We start from the raw sequence: 21,740 nt of genomic DNA on the forward strand, positions 1-21,740 counted from the left end.
TGATATATCGGAGAAGGTACGGTTTATAGGGACCTTCTGCAATGAGTGGAAACAAATCCAGGGAATTCTGAATAAACATCTTAACGTCCTAAAAACGGATAGGGACCTATGTGGCTTCCTGGGCGAAAGGGTGGATATCAGCTGGAGACGGAGTCGGAATCTGAAAGATATCCTTGTACATAGTCATCTCGAAAAGGACACTAGGCCGAGAATATCTAAAAAGGGCTCTTACAAGTGTGGGACATGTGGAATGTGTTCTATCATGATCCAGACTCGATCCTATGTGGATAAATTCAATAAAACCTGGACAATTGACCAATATATCTCATGCGAAACAGACGGAGTAATCTACCATCTTGAATGCCCATGTGGCAAAAGGTACATTGGCAAAACCAGGAGACCTCTCAAAAAGAGACTGTATGAGCATTTTTCAAGCATTAAAAATGCCAAAAGGGACAAAGAAAATTTTAAAACCCTCACCCCAGTTGCCCGACACTTTTTAAGATTCCATCAGGGTAGCCCGAGGGGTTTGAAGGCCTTCGGAATGCTCAGAGTGGAGATGGGCATACGGAAGGGTGATTGGGACAAGGAACTTTTAAAACAAGAGACAAGACTCATTTTTCTCATGGGAACCATGTCCCCAGATGGACTCAATGAGGAGAACAACTATACTGCCTTCTTGTGAAATGACCATCGATGCCGTTCTAAATGAGTTTAAAAATGGGAACACTTTCCCGGTGAAGCCCCCTTTCCCTCTGAGTAGGGGACATGTAGGAGGATGTTATTACTCAAGAACTCCACACCCCAGCCATGTAAGATCACTGTAAGCGACTAGAGGGACCACAAGGGATATTGAATCAATATATTTGACCTCTTATGCAGTAAATTTGACAACCCCAGAAAAATCCCTATAAGTAAATACACCATGAGACTTAGAGTGAACAAACATGTGGGATGTATTAACTTTATATAGGGATGAATATACAAATGACTCCGGTTTCATATATAATACATATGGAACTATCAATCCATGACCCATATGGGCAATGACATATATGAGAAACACACACGGAGAAACCAAATACATTAGAGGACTCATAATAAAACAAGTCCCTGAGCAGACGTATCTCAGGAATGACGACCTTACATATGTCGATTACACTGGGAATTTCTCTTCTATATTCTTCCCCCCCACCACCAACCAATATAAATACTGGTGCGTATGACATCTCAGGGCGGGATGTAGGGACACATCCCCAGAGCAACATAGTAATAGAGGTGAATGGGTGATCTATCCCGATGCTCTGGATATAAAAACTTCTGATATATTCCCAGTCGGGTTACAGCATATGTGAGGAATGAGTATAGGGAAATCTAATAAGGTATTCTGTGAGACAACCGGACGCCTCGAATTGGGACACTTTGAGGTCCCAAAATAAACCCACAATATAAATGACGACACAATATATGTCGACAACACTCCTGGGCTCAACTGGAAATTTCTAACTCCTATTATGAAAACACTTTTCATCTTTCCTCCAATATTGACTTCACTCATATTCACTTCACTTATTATTATTTTTAGATGATTGAGATTTAATTAGAAAAGGACAGGATGCCTGTCAGACTTAGTTTAAATGATGTCCTGTATAAGACAATTTATTCATATCACTGCGTTATATCACAGGAACTGGTAACATTTGCACTCACATCACTTTTGGTTAAAAGCTTATCCACTGTTTATATTTTTTAATTTTTTTCACATTTTTTTCATTTTAATTTGTTGCACCAATGTATCTTGAACTATACACTATATCAACTTACTTCACATCACTTCCCTATCTGAAGTACACCAATTATGAATCACAGTTACACCATTCACTGACAACACGGTGTGTCTTTGGGACATACTGAGATATGGAATCAGAGATGAAATATAAAAAATTGCCCAATAAAATGCCAGCAATCTTATCTTATTTATGTTATAATACCCATATATAGTATATGTCTATATATATATTTATTTTTCCTTTCTAAAAAGGGAGAGATCGACATAATGAACTGGAACCGATCTGGGAAATACCCCGTCTGCTACATGGATATAAATATATAGCAATTTTTAGGAGAATGCCCCACATTGACGGGACCATACCAGTGAAATATTAATCACACAAAATCCGGTCCCACACAAAAAGACCTCGGGACAGACACCGAAAGGAAGATTCATATACTTATAACCAAACATAGCACCCCAAATGAGTCAGAAACACATGAAATAGGAGGATTCCCTAGGAAGATGAAACTTACCAACGTACATCTTGAGATTAGACCTCCTTGATGGCAACCAATGAGAGAGCGTGTACACGCCTAGATTCATGAATAATAATGAGGGGTTGGTATATAGGTGACCTGAGTGCGCCCGCTCGGTTAGCCTTGAAAAAGCAAAACTGCGAAACGCGCGTTGGCGTGGATCGTTATAGTGGGGGTAGCTGGGGAATGTAATTTGATTGTTTGTAGATATGTTCTAAGTGCCCGACGAGTAGCCGGAGATAGATGCGGGTCACACCTCGGTGACAGCATACACCGGCTACATACACGCGGTGTAGCCGTCTGCGCCGTAGAGAGCTTGACTCTCCTGATAATTTGTCCGTGTGCCCACTAGCCCTCACCGGCAGTGTGCGCAGCCCCCAGGGGGTGATAGCTGCAGACGGGACGCCGTCTCTGCAGTATCTCCTCCAACTGCGACCGTAGCTGATGATCTCGCAGCACGGCGCATATGAGAGACACTGTGTGTCTGTCTGGCAATTGTTAAATTTGTCTACTGAAACAGAAATTGTTACTATTACACCGCGTGTACTTGATACAATAAGGGTTCTGTTAGTTTGTATAGGTGTGCTCATATAATACAGGGACACGGTTCCCCTCACTTTCAAAAAAACACCAGTGACTACAGATTGTACACCCCATTGTATAGGGTACATACCAAGCAATCAGCAGATTTTGTGATTAGGGTACACACCAAGCAATCAGCCAATTATTTTTTTGTGATTATAAAAATCCAGATATCTACCCCCACTACGATAAGGGGAGTTTCTCTCCCCCTTTTTAATGAGTCCAGTGTCAATTTATGTTGTATGTTTTGATTTTATATTTCGCATTTAACTTCTTAAACTAATTAATAAAAGTTATATCTTAAAATATTTTTTCTCTCCTCCCTGTGCACCGCCAAAAAAGACTTTCTGTTGTTTCCCTTGTACTAAGATGCCATACAGCGCTAGGCGCAGGTTACTATATTCAATCGTAGTCCATGTGAATGGGGGAAGGATAACAAAGCTGGGAAGAAAATACTTGTGTCGACTATATGGGGCCCACCTATCATCTGGACACCATACATAGGGGTAGATGTAATAATCATTGTTATGGGGGAGAAGTGGTAACAGCGCCAGAGGGGGTAGATAATACATTTTGTAATTTCAGCTTCCTGCTTTGCCACGATCCACAATACCTGCAGCCATAATACAGGTTCCCTTTGTTCTTTGTGAGGATATCCATTTATTTGCCACAGCAAATCAGCGCCTACCTAGAATTTTATAGAATGTACTTAATAAATGGTTAAAGTCCATCACAACATCTGAATTTCAAAATATTTACAGCGAGATAACATAAAAAAAAAAAAAATCCCAACATAGTTTTTGCCATTTGGCAACAATATCGATAAAGTCAAAAGAAAAAAAAACCTGTGTGAAAGCAATCCCACCCCCAACACCTTATAGCAGTGTGCAGCGGAGTGTGGGTCAGGGGGGGGCTGCACATCTGTCCCACCTGCTACATCTAATCTCTGCACTCACAGCGATCAGCATAGTTGTGCTGTTTGGAGGAGGGGAAGCTGGCTGAGCTTGCAATGTTGCCCTGCTCGCACTTTTAGGGTGAGATGTACTGAGCCCTGAACAGTGATAAGCCACCAACCAATCAGCTTCAACCTGTCATTTTTTCAAACACAGTCTGTGAGATAGCAGGTAGGAGCCGATTGGCTGGGGGTTTATCACTCTCCATTTTATCACTTTTAAAGCTTAGTACATCTGGCCCTCTGTCTAGGCACATGCGCGTGTGCTGTTCGCATGGCATTATGATCTGCAATTTTGGGAGCGGCGCCTGCAGCCACAGAACAAAGCAGGGGCCTGCAACAACAGATAGAACTGACTGAAAAAACGGGCTTGTGCTAAACATATGTGAAACGACCTGGTCAGGTAAACGCATTCCTGACTGCAGTCGCTTCCATGCGTTATTGCCAGTCAGGTGGGTGAAGCCTGTGTATTGTCTTGTGTGATAATGGGAGCATTCTGGAAATACTGCTTACCCTTATGCAGCAGGATTTGCCTAAAAACGGATGTCAGAAACCAAGGACAGTTCTGAGTAAAGGATAACGCAGGCAGCAAGCTTGAGGAATCTGGTTTATACTTGGGTTATCGTGGGAGATTAGTAACTTTTGGGTTGCATCACACCAAGATGGAGTACTGCCAGTTCTGTCTGAGAAATCAGCATTTGGGGGCGGGCAGCTCCCTAGCAAACAGCCACATGAACTCTAGGGAGAGTCATGGGTTTGTACCTAGACGCATGAGGCATACGCTAATAATAAGGAATATCTGTTTCTTATGGCTCTTTAAACACAGTGTCGATATAACCATTGCAACTGCAAGCAGAAGATCAGTGGGTGCTGCGACCACACACACTGTAAAGTAGTAAATCTGCCCACACTTCCGCCCACTGATTTTCTCATAGGTAAACGGATAGTCCATGTTCAGAAGGCACAGTTTTTAATAGTATAAACACCAACAAGACAGAGAGGGGTATTCAATGGTTTTTCCCCAATGCCACCACTAGATGGCGCCCACCACAATGAAATTGTTGCTCCATTCGGCGCAAGTAGCCACGAGAAGATACATTTAAGCTAGCAGCAGATGATCGTCCCCTACTGACCGCGCCGGGCAGGGGGAAATCCGCCCAGTGTGTGTGGACCTTAAGCGAAGTGCAGCTTGGTTACATAGACTAACAGGGCAATTAAAGCTCTGGAGGCTTCAATGCAGCGTCATTCACCAGACTCAAATAAAACAACAAGAACAAAAAAGAGAGACAGGAAATCTTCGGTACAAAATTATTAAGAAAGAAAACAAATTTCGTGGAATTTCCAACCCGTTGGCCGTGTACGGTATCAGTGGGTGTCATTAATGGCTCTTCTATGAAGAGGACTCGCATTTAATTTAAGAGAAAAAAACATATGTCCTGTGCCTTAACAGGAAGGATCACTAAAGGGGTGTGGATCGTATTGTCGACCCAACTTAGGTCGACAGGGGACAAGGTCGACAGGGGTATTTTCACTGTTTTTTGACCCGAGTGTCGACATGGACACAGTTGAAAGGTAACCGCAGCCTAAGTGACCTAAGTAGGGTCGACAATACGACCGTATCCTCAATAAAGTGCATTACATTAGCATAGGATGATATGTAGCATTAACGTTAAATGTTATTTTTTAGCTTTCTCTACAAAACGTTCTGATCACCAAACAGTATGCACCGGCCCACACACAGAATACTGTGCTGGTATGTTAGTACATCAGCAACCCTCACATATACACAACATGACTGAATCACCACAACGCAGGGTGTCTCCATATGTCAGCGCACACACACACACACACACCTGTGGCCTTTGCTATAGATTTCCCAGTATTAATTCTCTGAAGTCCGCAAATGAACACTCCAAAAATCAGCGCGATTAAAGGGGAAACACCGGGGGCAAAACCAATTTTTAGCCTCCTGATGGCTACTCTCCTAGTAAAGTAGCGAGGCTTCCAATCAATCACACTGTCCAATCAGCTTCCATCTAAAATGTGACACACGGCCATCTACATGGCTGCTGTGCCTGGGGAAGGTTCACTTACAGGTGCCAGAAGGGTGCAAGGCAAGCAACCGGAACACTATACCAGCTTGGGAAAAGGGGATCTGGGATAAAATATAGACATTGCACGAAGTGCCGATTTTATTTTTACTGTGCGTTTCTGGAAACTACATTTTATGAAACAATAATTAGGTATATACACACACACACACACACACACACACACACACACTTGAGATCTTGGTTACCCAGTAAAAGAAAAGGTTTTACAACTAAAATAGATCACACTAAATAATAGATGTTCAGAAGATCTTTACCTCCGTGCTATTACCATATACCTGTAAGACATGTTCTGATACTAATGTCTCTTCTTTAAATAAATGCAGGATAAACCACTGTCATTGAATGAGAATTTTAAACTAGTTAATCACTGTTGATACTTTGTCTGTTCCTTTGCTGTTATAGTTAAGGTCCATACACACTGGGCTACTATGCCCAGCGTGTATGGATAGCGAAGATGACTATCATCGCTGGGGGAAAAGCCGCTCCGTACATATACAATGAGACCCTTTCCCCCTTCCCCCTTCCCGGCGCCAGGGGGAGGACGGCTTTGCCTAGTGCAGCGCTATGCAAAGCCATCCTCATAGCCACTAATCTGCTGGTAATACCAGCAGATGAGCGGCTTTCCCAGCGATGTTGCGAGAGTGCGCAGCAGCGCTCACCGCTGGGCCACACACACACTGGGCGGCTTTGAGCTGAAAGCCACTTGCTGTTTTGAGCGGCTTTCAGCTCAAAGTCGCTCAGTGTGTATGGGCCTTTAGTTGTATGTTGAATATTGTGATACTGGAAAGTGAAAATCCAATAAACATATTTAAAAAAAAAAAAAACTAGATCGCACTAATTTTATGTGAACATTAACCCTTTCAGGGTTAATTAACGTCTAGCCAGGCTCAGGGCAGCACGGATGGTGTAGTGGTTAGCATTACTGCCTCACAGCACTGAGGTCATGTGTTTAATACCCACCATGACCCTAACTGTGCAGAGTTTGTATATTCTCCCCGTGTTTGCGTGGGTTTCCTCCGGGTACTCTGGTTTCCTCCCACAATCCAAAAATATACTGGCCGGCCAATTGGCTTCTAACAAAAATTAACCCTAGAATGTCTGTGTGCGTATGTATATGTGGTAGGGAATATAGATTGTCAGCTCCACTGGGGCAGGGACTGATGTGAATGAGCAACTATTCTCTGTAAAGCGCTGCGGAATATGTGTGCGCTATATAAGAAACTGTTAATAAATAAAGAAATAAATCTTTCTCTTGTCGACCCTATGACCCATACCATAATAAATAACTTATTTCAGGACATATACGTCATCCTTAGATTCACTTAAGTGGTAAGAGTCATGATGGGCAGCCACCAGTCCCGATTCAGACCGGCTCACTGAGCTGCGTTTTTTGGAGCCCAGTGAGCAGGTAAAGCCTGCCCTTTTAATAATTGGGGGGAAAAAAGGGGGATGGGAAGTAGGCCTGGGGCACAGGATTAATTTGTTGTGGATGGTGAAGGCATGCTCCATACAACACAATAAATGAATAATTCGGTGTATGGTTGAGGAGGTGCTCCCTGGGAGTAAGGTAAGTCGATTCAAACAAAAATATCCAAGATAGGATATGAAGAAATCTCCTGGGTGGGGCACAGCCTTCTAGTACAGTGTTATAACTCTGTTTAAACTGTATTTTATTATTAGTAAAATGGGTCTATTAAGGCAGACCTAAGTGACATAGGACAGAGACAAAACAACATTAAACACACATTGTGTTCCCACTTGTAACAGAATTAATGTGGGAGATATTTACTGGTGAGAAAGCTGTGAAATATAAGCTTTCCCTGTTGTCTGGAAGTCAAAGTTTATGGAGAGATATGACTTAATTAAACCTTTTCGGGTAAGAATATATAGTCTCCACTGGTAATACAGACAACTAGCCTCAAATTGCTTAAAAGTGATCTATTTTGACATTGTATGCAGTGACATCCAATCAATGCATTGTAGCTGCTTAAGAATTATGGTGGTAAGGTGGAAGATATTTAAGAAGTAAATGAAATACTTGGGATGGGTATTTGCTCAGGGAGTGGCTGCTGCCTACGCATGTCAGGGTATTCAGTGAATGCGTAGTTGAGCGGACCCCAAGAGCGTCACAAGTATAGGAGTAGAGAGACAAGAAGGTTTCTGCTGTTGCCAGGTGTAACCAAATCGACCTTGTTGTATATGGAACAGTGCAGCGTCACAATTTGGGCCTCTGGGAATGAGAGAACCAATAGTTAGTATTGATAGGTAAGATACCAGTCACTATAGTTCCTGGTGTATGCTGCTGCCCGTTGTGTACAGTGATACCTGTAGTGGACAACGGGTGAGCGATAACACCCTGGTAGTGAAGTATTGAAGGAAGTAAGTGTTTGAGTGCAATTAGGCATGTAGTCCTCAAATGTCCCTAGTTTTTGTCCCTGTTGTCAGAAAATGGCATTGCAGGGACAGTAACTTAGGTTCAAAGGTACACCACTGGGATGCCGTGCAAGATAGGTCAAAAAAGAGAAGGGACAGAAGAGAAATAAGTTAACCACTTGTGGGAAGCAGCATTGATATGATCCCTATTTTTAGAAACCTACAATTAGTTGGAGAATAACTGTATGAGCAGTATGCAAGGCATTTGATGCAAGCCTGCCCTTTGCCAGACCCCCTGAGTGAGATCATACCCATGTGCACGGCTGTGAATGCTTTTAACAGCCGTGCACATGAGGGGAAAACCACACGGAATCACTCACAATCTAATGCAGTGGTTCTCAACCTCGGTCCTCAGGACCCCCCCCAAACAGTTCACATTTTCTAGGTCACCCGGCAGGTGCACTCATTCACTGACACATTTTAAAAGATCCACAGGTGGGGCTAATTACTGCACTCGTGATTCTGTGTGGAGACCAGGAAAATGTGAACTGGCAAGTGTCCCAGGGCGGCCCGAGGGGCAGGGTGCCACGGCACACAGTTTGGGAACCGCTGGCATAAGTGGTCAAGATCCCCAGATACTCCAAGAAAAGAGAAGCAAAACAAAAAAACCGACATTGCTGCCAGTTATATCACACATCTTAAGGTGCCCACACACGGTTAGATACTTAAAGCGCTACGTCCATTTTTGACCAAGTTTAAAAACTTTCCAAGTGTCCGCATGATAACGATCCATTGCGCGCACCTGCTGGGTCATCTAGCTCGCTGATCCATTGAAATGGCGGAAAGAGAACGATCCGTTGTGCACGATTTGGCACACAACATCCTGTGTCAATGTGGATTTGCAGTTGCTAAAATTACCCATCCACTATCTGATCATTTACACAATCGTTCTGTGTGCGGGCATGATATTTTTGTTCTGGATTTCAAGGAAAATTGGTAAGAGTTTGGATTGTTCATAAAATCTTACCGTGTGTGGGCACCTTTAGACTGGACAGATGCCATCTACATAGCAGGATGCGGTCGTCAACCCCATTAAAACATGGCCAAGCAGCAATGTGCAATCTGGGAAACGGGCCGTATATAATAGCACATAGCACAGCCCATCTAGGGTTACAGAAGGACATGGACAGAACAGGATCTAGCATGACGCCAGGTCCAAAATGATCACTTTATAACCACTACAGGTACTAAAAATTGTATGCTCTAATTATACATTCACCATTTTATGCATAGTAGCACTTTAAAGCTTGGTACCCCAACAGACAAAGGGCCTGATTCAGACCCGATCATTTCAGATAGCGGGGGTCTGAACATGCACAAATTTGCGCACGTGCAGAACCCATGTCAATACCTTCAGTGAACATTACATCACCGAGGTGTTTGCTTTGTTGAGGGAGGGAAGGGGTCTGGGGAACACCCAGCGTCTTATGAGCGTTCCCAAAAAATGATGGACATTCCGTGTCAATGCCTGAGAGGGATGGGCAGCTGACATCACATGACTTCAATGCCCGCCCCGAATTCGGCCATCTCCATCGGAAATAAAAAATCATTTGATGGTAGACGACCATCGAATGATTTTTCACTTGTGCGGCCTCATGTGAGGGGAATGTTTAAGTATACACACCCACTCGCATGCAAATGCGGGGATTTATGTAGCAGGGGGGGCGGCAGTTGTTTTGTTGGGCAGCATTTCCCCGTTTGCTAGGCTGCAAACATACGCAATCTAGCGAATAGGTCTGAATCAGGCCTAAGCGCAATGTACCTCGCCCATTAGCACTGCAGTCTAAGTGCATCACATTACAGCAGTATTTCGCTACAAAGGCAGGTGCTACAGAAGTTCTATGCTGGAGTCAGACAGATGTACAAAATTAGACGTACGTAAATCAGCCCCAAAAGACAGGACTTGCTGTGAGAGCTACTAGTCACCATGGTTGCTGAACATCCACTATTACTATGGAGTCTGTGAAAGCAGGACAATGATTGTAAGAGTGACTGCAGCGTCCCCACACAAATCGCTATAAACCAAGACGAACAAAGGAAAGGGGAGCGGCTGCAGATTTCATGAAACAGCCACAAAACTGCTGGTTTCTGCTTACTCATGGGAAAGGCAGCTGAGTCAGAGCAATGGCCTGGCATGGCAGACAGCACAGCCCAGTCACCTCTCCCTGTGTGCAATACAGCTATAATGAGAACAGGAACACAAATGCATAGCACATACAGTTCAGTACGGTCTGGCAGCAACCTGTGGATGCTATGGGACTGTAGGGGTACTAGCATTAATGACAACCACACCTGTGTTCTGTTTGTAAACTAAAATTCATGTTTATCAAAAAGGGTTAAATGCTCATACACACTGGTGAGAGAGCCACGCAATACAGGGGTGTGCCGTGTACATCTGTTTACATATAGAGCGGTACTGTATATGACCATTCTGTACAGGGAAGGGGGGATTACAGCACACTAGTCTGTAACATGCATTAGAAGCCCCTATGCTCCCACATATATAGAGCGGTACTGTATATGACCATTCTGTACAGGAGAGAGGGGATTACAGCACAGTAGTGTGTGACATGCATTAGAATCCCCTATCCTCCCAATATATAGAGCGGTACTGTATATGACCATTCTGTACAAGGGAGAGGGTATTACAGCACAGTAGTGTGTAACATGCATTAGAATCCCCTATGCTCCCACATATATAGAGCGGTACTGTATATGACCATTCTGTACAAGGGAGAGGGGATTACAGCACACTAGTGTGTAACATGCATTAGAAGCCCCTATGCGCCCACATATATAGAGGGGTACTGTATATGACCATTCTGTACAAGGTAGAGGGTATTACAGCACAGTAGTGTGAAACATGCATTAGAATCCCCTATCCTCCCACATATACAATATAGAGCGGTACTGTATATGACCATTCTGTACAAGGGAGAGGGGATTATAGCACAGTAGTGTGTAACATGCATTAGAATCCCCTATCCTCCCACATATACAATATAGAGCGGTACTGTATATGACCATTCTGTACAAGGGAGAGGGGATTACATCACAGTAGTGTGTAACATGCATTAGAATCCCCTATGCTCCCACATATATAGAGCGGTACTGTATATGACATTCTGTACAAGGGAGAGGGTATTATAGCACAGTAGTGTGTAACATGCATTAGAATCCCCTATGCTCCCACATATATAGAGCAGTACTGTATATGACATTCTGTACCAGGAAAGAGGGAGGAAGGGGGGCTTACACATCCTCCCACATATATAGAGCAGTACTGTATATGATCATTCATAACAGAAAGGCGAAACGGTCGTTAGGTCATCACCACTAAGGTCGATAGGCCTTCGTTCAACACAGACAAAAGTAGTGTTCATTCTAGCACTCGCCATCTTTGAAAACCCATGCACTTTCTCTTCACTGCCTGGGGTGTCGCTGTCTGCTGTGGTGTTTCTAGCACAGGTCTGGATTGCATATCAGTGCTGATATACAGACCACACTGTGCTAGAAGCACTACAGCAGACAGCAACACCTCAGGCAGGGAAGAGGAACTGCATGGGTTTTCAAAGATGACGAGTGCTAGAATTAACACTACAAAAAGGTCAACATGCCTCAGGTTGACAGGGCCAAAAGGTTGACACAAGTCTTAAGGTGGCCATACACACGCAGATTTATCTTCAGATCTGGCTGGTTGGAACAAAAACCTGGTTATGGATGAGAGCAAATGACAGTTGACCATTTGCTTGGATATGCTGGAAACTAACAAATTGTCACTCATCCATAACCATGTTTTTGTTCCAACCAGCCAGATCTGAAGATAAATCTTACTAGTGTATGGGCACCTTTAGTTCAACAGTCAAAAGTTCAACATGGGTTTTTCACTAGGGTGAATAGGGAGAATATAATAGTGTGTCGAGCATAGCGAGGCACTGAGCTCGAAGCAAGGCTGGCGCAGCGAGCCATGTGAGGGGAAGCGGTGCACCGATACGGCATCCATGTTGACATTGGGGGCAAAAAACCATGTTCATCTTTCAACCTTCCCCATGTCAATATAATGCATGTATTGACCTTCAGTGGTCGACCCAATGACCCATAACCCCCAGGAAGGGGGTGGGGTTACAAAGCACAGTAGTGTGTATAACATGCATTTGAAGCACGAGGCAGCCCCTACCTTCACACATATAAAAGGGTTATATGGACAAAGTTAAATGGGCTGGGTCACAAACCAAACATTCACAACCTCAATCCTCAAGGCAGCCTACCAGCCTACGTTTTAGTGATATCAATGCTTAAGCACATATGACTTAATTAAAACCGCAGTTATTTTGATTTAACCACCTGTGCACAAGTATGAATATCACTAAAGTCAAGTGTTCGCCTTCAGGACAGAGGCTGGGAAGGGGTGCTCTACCCCTTATACGCAGGCGGCAAAGAGCAGGACATCTCTCCTAACATAAGTAAGCTGCTGAGCTAAATGTCCAATCAGAGAAGCCCTCAAATGGAACCTGTTTGGACAATCAGGCCCTACGCCCCACCATATCTATTGTATTACTGGGAAGAGAAGAAAAACAATGGCCTTTTCCCATAGGGAGCATTACGATAACTGGGCACTGCAATTTCATAAGCATTTGCAGAAAAGGTATGTTCCATTTTGATCAAAATCTCCTTCATGGATTATTAGATACATCATTCCGCTTATCTATACAAGTATTGCGATTAGGATATTTATTATTATGCGCAATTTAACAAGCAGTACTTCAGGTTTTGCAGATCAATGGGTTTTTAAATGTGAATCACTGTGGTGGATGCTTTGCATCTGATTACTGGTGCACTGAAACATTTCTGTTTATAGGGCTGCGATTTTATAGTAGAAGGCAGTAATCACAAAGAAAGTAGATTATTGTTAAGGATATTACCCTCAAAGTTAGTGACAAGTTCATCCTCTAAACTCTATTAGTGGCTGCAAGACAAGACCTCAGGGACCTCAAAAGGAAGAACGGATCTCGGGACGCAACCGGCAGAAGCACTGGTGGCCAAGGCAGCAAAACTTGCTTCATCAGCAACATACACTAAAACTGGCCATACACCTCAGGATTATCTGTCCAGCTATCCAAGTGGCTGAAACTAAGGGGGTTATGCAGACGTGATCTAGTGTTCCCTCCAACATCCCAGGAAAGCACGCACCGTGAGTAAATGTGGCACTTCGTATGCAGCGGGACATCACTAATGTGGGCGGGCCCGCCGAGGTCTGCTTTGGGGGCATGCAGAAGCTCACAGCGGGGACCGACGGGCTAGGGTTGTTTTGGCAGGGCACCGAAAAACTGGCAAGGTGTGGCACCCCTGCTAAATAGCCACTGCCCCACCAGCGTGAAATCCCACCCTGTGCAATGCTGTTAATTGCTTAGCACAGATCGCAAAGAGTAGCTGGATCAGCGACAATCATCAGCAATGATTGTTCTAGTGTGTGCAGTCTGTGCATAGCCCAGGACTTAATCGGTGGCTGCGATAGAAACAAAAATCAGATCAGGCCAGAGCGGACATCACACAACTTCCCCTCAAACACCTGGGCCCGCCTGTGTTTTTCCTGACAATCACAGAAAACGACTAGTTACCACCCCCAAATGCCGGCTTCCTGTCTAACTTCCATATGGCCGGCGGAAAAAAAAAAAAGGAAGGAAGCTGGATTTTAATGCAAGACAGCCTTGCCCATGCGCGCTATGATCTGTATGCATGTGCAGTCTATCCATAAATTGCCTAGCCTGCACCTGTGCAATCAGGTCTGAATAACACCCTAAAATCTGGTAATGTATGGGAGTAAATGACAATCAATAGCCATCAAAAAAAAAAAAAAAAAAAACACAGGAAAAATAAATAAATATGGATTCAACCAATATTTAAATTTTTTCCTAATCACCATTTATGGATAGTTTGAGTTTTTAGTTAGCGACTTTTCCCCATACACTACCAGTTTTTTTATGCAACCAGCCAACTAGTTGTACACTAGCATGTACAGATAATGGAAGGCGACACTGGCAAGGCGTGGAACCGCACATCTGTGACATTGTGCGTATAGAATTGCCGATATCAAGAGTTAGTCGTTCCGACCTGTCAGAAGCAGCGAAATCTTTCATTTTATATAGTGTGTCCCCAGCTTAGCGGTACATGGTTTCCTGGCCACCTCACACAAGTGAATTACTACTACCTGAGGATCTTAACAATGCAATATTCGCACAGTCATATGACATTAAAGTTAAGTACATCCAGCTTGAGTCCAGGTGATTACATCAAATTGACTGAGGTACTAATTTCGACCACATTTAGACAGAAATCAGGCTCCCCCCCCCCCCCCCCCCCCCGGTGTTAACAAGGGGTTGTATATCGGCCCAACAGACCGTCAACAGAATCCATACTCCAACAGGTAGCCCCTCGCCACAGGTTCTATTACCCTTCTATGAGGGTCGTGGACCCCCACAATGGAGAATAGCCCCTGTAATTTGGGTTCTCGAGTGTTCGGCATTTAACAGTCAGGACTCTGACGTCAGTATACAGAATGCCGATTGTCAGAGGTCATCCGGCTCCCACTTTTTATCTTTGTACCCATTTCACACTGTAGGCTATAGGTAATTCCCAGGTCAATCCCTTTCATACTGAACTCATGTCTGAAACCAGTATCTACCCTGCATGTCACTGTAGACACTACCTTGATACATAGCCAATCAGCAGGTGTGAGAGTAACCTGGGTAGAAATACTCAGGTCGCACCCGTTCAGACGCAGGCACCTGGGGTTGAACTCAGGAACAAATCTTCTTGCGATCAAGGTTGAAGCACCGGCAATGTGAAATTTTGAGTGCAGGGCGTAATTGGCATATTACATGACATATGTTCATACTTAGCCATCCCAGTGGGCATAGAGGGAGAATAGACTAGTAAAGCCTGAAGCATGGCGAGTGCAGCAAGCTGTGCGAGGGGACGCAATACACTAATACTGCATCCAAAATACCTCATGTGGACCTTTTTCCACCTTTTCCTTGTGTAGACTTATGATCCACACACAGAAGACACACAGACAGATCATGCTTTGCCACTTAAGCTTTTTGACCCAAAGCGGCACTCATTTGTCCACGGCTGATTGGATTTTTGGACAGCGGTGTAATTCATGGAACTTTAATACTGCGGAGGAACATTATGGAATTTTACCTATTTACTATATATGGTAAGCTCAATTCTTTTCATTTTAAAATGCCTTTGGAGCGAATCAGACTTTCCTAACTTGCCATTACATATTTTTTTGCTCACCAGTATCTGAAAGTCAGATCACCTACTGTACATTTAATTGAAACAGCTTTATTATGTATTGTTCAGCGGATAAAGTAATCCCGATTCAAAGCTCTAGTATAAATAAATTAAATGTAACATCTTAAAGAGAGAGAGTCTAGTAAGTGGACTTTGCAGATTCTAGCAATCCAGACTCGCTCATCAGACCTGTCTGGAAGAGGCCACCATAAATGGTGTTTATACAAGAGACCAGCTCTCAGCTCACCTAAAGGGGCGCAGTCATCCTAATTATTACGCTTTTTGCGTGCACTCATCTGCAGTTTGTCATTTCAGATCTCTATATATGCAGGGAGCCCGCTGCAGATAGCGGTGAGCATCCTCATTTAGACGGCCGCACTCGCTGATTCCACCTTGCCTTAGGGAGTGGGGGGGGCAATGAATACTCTGACGGCGAGTAATCAGCGCCGCTCGCCCCCCCCACATTGAATATACCCAATTGAGCCAACCGCTGAAGATCGACAGGGCTAAGGTCGACACCTGAAATAGGCCAACGTGGTCGGAAGATCGCCGCAAGCATTAGGTAAACAATGGGAAGGTCGATAGACAAAAAACCGACATTAGTTTTTCACATTTTTGTCCCAAATGTCAACATAGACAGCATCTAAGTGTACAACGTCCCCTCACGTGGCTCGCTGTGGTCGCCTTCCCGCGCTGTGCTCAGCACACTATTATATTCTCCCACCACGTTGGAATGGATGGTACCGACCTTTTGACTGTCAGCCTAATGCTTGTGTCAACCTTCTAGCCCCATCTGCATTGATCTATACAGCGTTATAGATCACTGTCTTTCACAGTACAAACATAAAACACAAAGGATGGTATGCAATTGTTATACTGCACCCAATCTCTAGTCAAAACGACAGGAGATCGTAGGGTGATATTCAATTGCTTATATTACTGCACATATCACGCTCATTATGGTCTGGTTTAGCCACGCAATCCAGTGAGCTGAAATGCTGGTGAAAAACAATTGAATACCGTCCGCTGTCTAACATTACTCAGATTGCTCTTGTTTTTTGTTTGCAGAGATACATGGAATAGAATAAGCAATGCAATAGAGTTGTAACTCCTGTACAGGACTATACAAGTTACAAATAACCCAGGATGCCGTATTCTACAAACCAGCTATTACAGTGTGTTATGACCTCAGTATTTGTGTAGGGCTTCTATTGGAGGATCTTTCATTCTCCCAACATTGGCAAGAACGGAGCATTACATTCAGCAGTATTATAAGAAAACCTGCGACATTGCACGATCATGATTGGCCAATATGAATACGAGTACAGCTGGTCACTGCAGTGAACCCATCAATCCATTGTGCACAGCAGCATCCCCCCCCCTCCCTCGCCTCCCCAAGGAGCATAGTTTTCTGTGTAGTGATAAATACACCAAACTCAAATGTTCCCATTTCCAAAAGAGTTTTCTGGCTGTTTACCATTTGCCCCAGCGGCTCAAAAAAACTCTTTCACCACTGACAGTAGCAGCAAAGGTTTACAGATTCTATTCTGGCAGAGGAGCCCTTCTGGTCTATGGGCTTCTGTCCTCATTGAGCTTTCCCTTAGATTAGGCAACTTCTCTGAGTGGATTAGTCACCCACGATCTCGTCTTGAGCCCCCCAGGACCTTCCCAGGCGGCAGGATATATACAGCAGTGGTCGAAGTGGACCGGTATGCGGCATTCTAATTAATCCACTTTTTTTATTTACTTTTAAAAGGCAGCCTTGGCCCATGCAGCAGGAGATGAGGAAGTGACCAGTCTGCCGCATTCACAATGATGAATGCTGCTGGTCCACTCCCCTATTGGCATTGGTGCTGCCACCACTGCCCTCGCTCCTCCTGCTGCCACCCACGTAGGGTTATCCAGCTCTTCTTGCTCTTACAGCCCACAGCTGGATCCCTGATGGGTGGCCCGCCACCGCTGTAGTACCCGCCAGGAGCCAATGTGGTGTGGCCTGGTTCTCCTCCCGCTAGCAGCTGTATCCCCATCAGGTGGGCTCTCCCTGCCGTACCTCCCTCCTGGTGCCTAGGTCATCCGACACAGCTCCGTGGTCAGGAGCTGCAGCTCCCACTTTAGAACAGTTGCTGCATCACAGTCCTTCACAAAACAACGTCACCACTGAGGCACCATTTCATACAGCCCACTAAATGTGGCCATCATGTTACTGCCACTGGAAGGCACCCGCACCAGAGGGGGTATCAAGTGTACATCTCCCACCACATGCCCATGTTGGGTGGAGTGGCCCGGCTCTCCTCCCTGTCCATGCAGTCCCTCTCCCTGCTGTCGTCCCTCTCCCTGTCCAGATCACAGCCTCCTCCGCACCACAGAATGCACAGCTCCCAAAAGTTATCAATGCGTTTCATGTGTTCAGCACACTTTATATTCTTGATAAAGTGCAGTGAATGCATGAAATGCATTGATAACTTTTGGGAGCACCCACTATCTACTACCAACTTGCCCATGACACCTGCTAAGAAGTGCTAAAGGGATGCTGCCAATTAACACCACAGAAGAAGCAGCAGTGCCCGCCAGCTGGAGTGAAGATCAGTGGCTTTCTGCAAATCATAGCCGTCCTTGCAAGCTCCCTGCCGGAGAAATGGCCGCAGTGCCCGGCAGCTTGAGTGAAAATTAGCGGCTTTTCATTCATCATAGCCGCCCCTGCAAGTTCCTTGCTGTCTACCAGAACTGCACTCCTTGTGCCAGCCAGAGCTTCGCCAGCAGCCCGGGACACTTATAAGAGTCAAGGTAAGATATTTATTTTTTATATTTTATTTCAACTTTTATCACGATTTCACTTCTCTTCCTTTACCGTTCTGTTTCTCTTCAACCCTAAAACTAGCGCTCTTTTTCTACTTTTAAAATTTATATATATAATAAGCTGCTGCCTGTACAATGTAGGAGCGCAGATGATCAACCAATCCATCTCATTTCCTTGTCCTTAACATCCATGCATAGCGCTCTAGAAATTTTCGAACATATTATTTTTATCAATAGAGCTGCTTTTCACATAGGATGCGCAATTGGACACGTGTGTCGTCGTCGTCCCCCCCCCCGCTCTCTCTCTGTCACTATGTCCCTGCTGTCAATATCCCTGGCATAATGTGAACATTGTCTCATTCCATTGGAATTTTGCATCATTCCATGTCGCAGAATGTGAATTTTGTGCTCATTCTGGGTGGCATAATGTGTAAGGGGCACTAGTAGTAGATAGTATAAGGGATCCTACTATTGTGGTGCATAACGTGTATAAAAAGGTATATGGCGTAGCACACTACACTTAAGGACACGCCCACTTTCGAGTGGCCACACCACCTTTTTCAGAGCATGCGCGCCTAGCCTTCTCTTTTCCAACCCCCCTCTTCAAAATTTACACTTCGAGCACTGATATGCGGTCTTTTTGTATAAAATATATAGCATGCAATCTCAGCCAGGCTTGCCTGCCATCCGACAAATCTCTCCTGCAGCCGGTGAGACTTGCATGCTCTGATGCAATGCATACAGGACCAAGCATCGGACCTGTCAGTCACATGTGACTTAGATGCTTTTCATGTGATTTAGCACAGAAAATCACATGAAAAGTAATCAAATCGCATGTGCACCTTTAGGCAACATCCCCATACATTGTACTGCTTTGTGATCCCTTACTGGGATGTAATCAATATCTGCATTACATTTCTACATGATTACAGCGTCAAACAGCTGATAAGTAGGATCCAAATACAAAAGTCACAAAGAAGCTATTTCCTCATCTGGCATTTTAAAAGTATTAATTTTCAAACTCAATGAACAGTCTAAAAGCTATCATGAAAACAGAAAATAAAACACAGATGCAGTTCATAATGAAACTATGTAAATTGCAAAAATATATAACCTAACCACTTGTCCAAAACCATAGACAGAGCTATTCTATCACTGAAACCCAGGTGGGCGGGTGACTGCTGCTAGGGCACAGGTGGGGGGGCGGGTGACTGCTGCTAGGACACAGGTGGGGGGGCAGCGGGTGACTGCTGCTAGGGCACAGGTGGGGGGGGCGGGTGACTGCTGCTAGGGCACAGGTGGGGGGGCGGGTGAGTGCTGCTAGGGCACAGGTGGAGGGGGCGGGTGAGTGCTGCTAGGGCACAGGTGGGGGGGGGCGCTGCTAGGGCACAGGTGGGGGGGCGGGTGACTGCTGCTAGGGCACAGGTTGGGGGGGGGGCGGGTGACTGCTGCTAGGGCACAGGTGGGGGGGCGGGTGACTGCTGCTAGGGCACAGGTGGGGAGGGGCGGGTGACTGCTGCTAGGGCACAGGTGGGGGGGGCGGGTGACTGCTGCTAGGGCACAGGTGGGGGGGGGCGAGTGACTGCTGCTAGGGCACAGGTGGGGGGGGCGGGTGACTGCTGCTAGGGCACAGGTGGGGGGGGGCGGGTGACTGCTGCTAGGGCACAGGTGGGGGGGGGCGGGTGACTGCTGCTAGGGCACAGGTGGGGGGGGGCGGGTGACTGCTGCTAGGGCACAGGTGGGGGGGGGCGGGTGACTGCTGCTAGGGCACAGGTGGGGGGGGGGCGGGTGACTGCTGCTAGGGCAAAGGGGGGGGTGAGTGCTACTAGAGCAAAGGGGGGGGGTGAGTGCTACTAGAGCACAGGGGGGGGTGAGTGCTACTAGAGCACAGGGGGGGGTGAGTGCTACTAGAGCACAGGGGGGGTGAGTGCTACTAGAGCACAGGGGGGGTGAGTGCTACTAGAGCACAGGGGGGGTGAGTGCTACTAGAGCACAGGGGGGGTGAGTGCTACTAGAGCACAGGGGGGGTGAGTGCTACTAGAGCACAGGGGGGGTGAGTGCTACTAGAGCACAGGGGGGGGTGAGTGCTACTAGAGCACAGGGGGGGTGAGTGCTACTAGAGCACAGGGGGGGGTGAGTGCTACTAGAGCACAGGGGGGGGTGAGTGCTACTAGAGCACAGGGGGGTGAGTGCTACTAGAGCACAGGGGGGGGTGAGTGCTACTAGAGCACAGGGGGGGGTGAGTGCTACTAGAGCACAGGGGGGGGTGAGTGCTACTAGAGCACAGGGGGGGGTGAGTGCTACTAGAGCACAGGGGGGGGTGAGTGCTACTAGAGCACAGGGGGGGGTGAGTGCTACTAGAGCACAGGGGGGGGTAAGTGCTACTAGAGCACAGGGGGGGGTGAGTGCTACTAGAGCTCAGGGGGGGGTGAGTGCTACTAGAGCTCAGGGGGGGGTGAGTGCTACTAGAGCTCAGGGGGGGGTGAGTGCTACTAGAGCACAGGGGGGGTGAGTGCTACTAGAGCACAGGGGGGGTGAGTGCTACTAGAGCACAGGGGGGGGGGTGAGTGCTACTAGAGCACAGGGAGGGGGTGACTGCTAATAACAGTAGTAGAGTAAAAGTACAGACGTTAGTAGTATCAGCAGCTCACAGTGGTTAGCGAGAGTTGGGAGCCCTGTGTGTGTAAATAACCCCTAACATCGGGACAGTGTATATGACGTGGGAGATGCGATGCCCGGTGCCCTCACCTGGAAGTCGGCCAAGATCATCTCTCGGTCTGTGTTGGAGGCCATGTCTCCCCGGTGAGTGTCAGCTATGGGAGCCTGTCTAGCAGATCATGAGCTCCAGTCCGGGCCCCGGGGCATGTCCTCCACCTGTGTCCTCGGGTGCTGCGTCTAGATACAGCGGCTGCTCTGTTGTTTATGTCCCCGCTGCCAGGTACTGCTGCTCTCTGCTGCTGCTGCTGCTCTCTCCCCCCGCTGCCGCTGCACGGCGCTGTCGCACATTTTGCTCGTCACCGGAGTCGCAAGGACGGGCGCTTTGCGGCCGCCGGCGTCACGTGACAGCTCCTCCGGTCGCCATGGCAACAAGGGAGATAAATATTATACCAAAGATGGCTGCTGGTAGCCAGTGGGTCCTAGCAGCCTCTGCTTGCTGCGTGGTTCTGGTGACCTCGGGGCTTCTTATGGGCAGAGGCTGGTGACCAGCTACAGGGGGAAGGCTGACATTGCTGCCTGTCAGTATCATCATCATT

The 21,740-nt window shown here is 46.2% G+C and overlaps 1 protein-coding gene across 1 annotated transcript in view; it reads right to left on the reverse strand.

Moving 5' to 3' along the window:
* Positions 1-21,509, reverse strand: part of FAF1 (Fas associated factor 1) — a 299,655-nt gene extending 278,146 nt beyond the window's left edge. Inside the window, exon 1 of the mRNA XM_083157375.1 lies at positions 21,235-21,509. Within this exon, the coding sequence (XP_083013501.1) occupies positions 21,235-21,279 (45 nt within the window). The 5' untranslated portion in view covers positions 21,280-21,509. The remainder of the gene's footprint in view (positions 1-21,234) is intronic.
* Positions 21,510-21,740: the final 231 nt, after the last annotated feature.

The sequence above is a fragment of the Crinia signifera genome, chromosome 8 (assembly GCF_055691185.1).
Source record: "Crinia signifera chromosome 8, ASM5569118v1, whole genome shotgun sequence".
Classification (NCBI taxonomy): domain Eukaryota; kingdom Metazoa; phylum Chordata; class Amphibia; order Anura; family Myobatrachidae; genus Crinia; species Crinia signifera.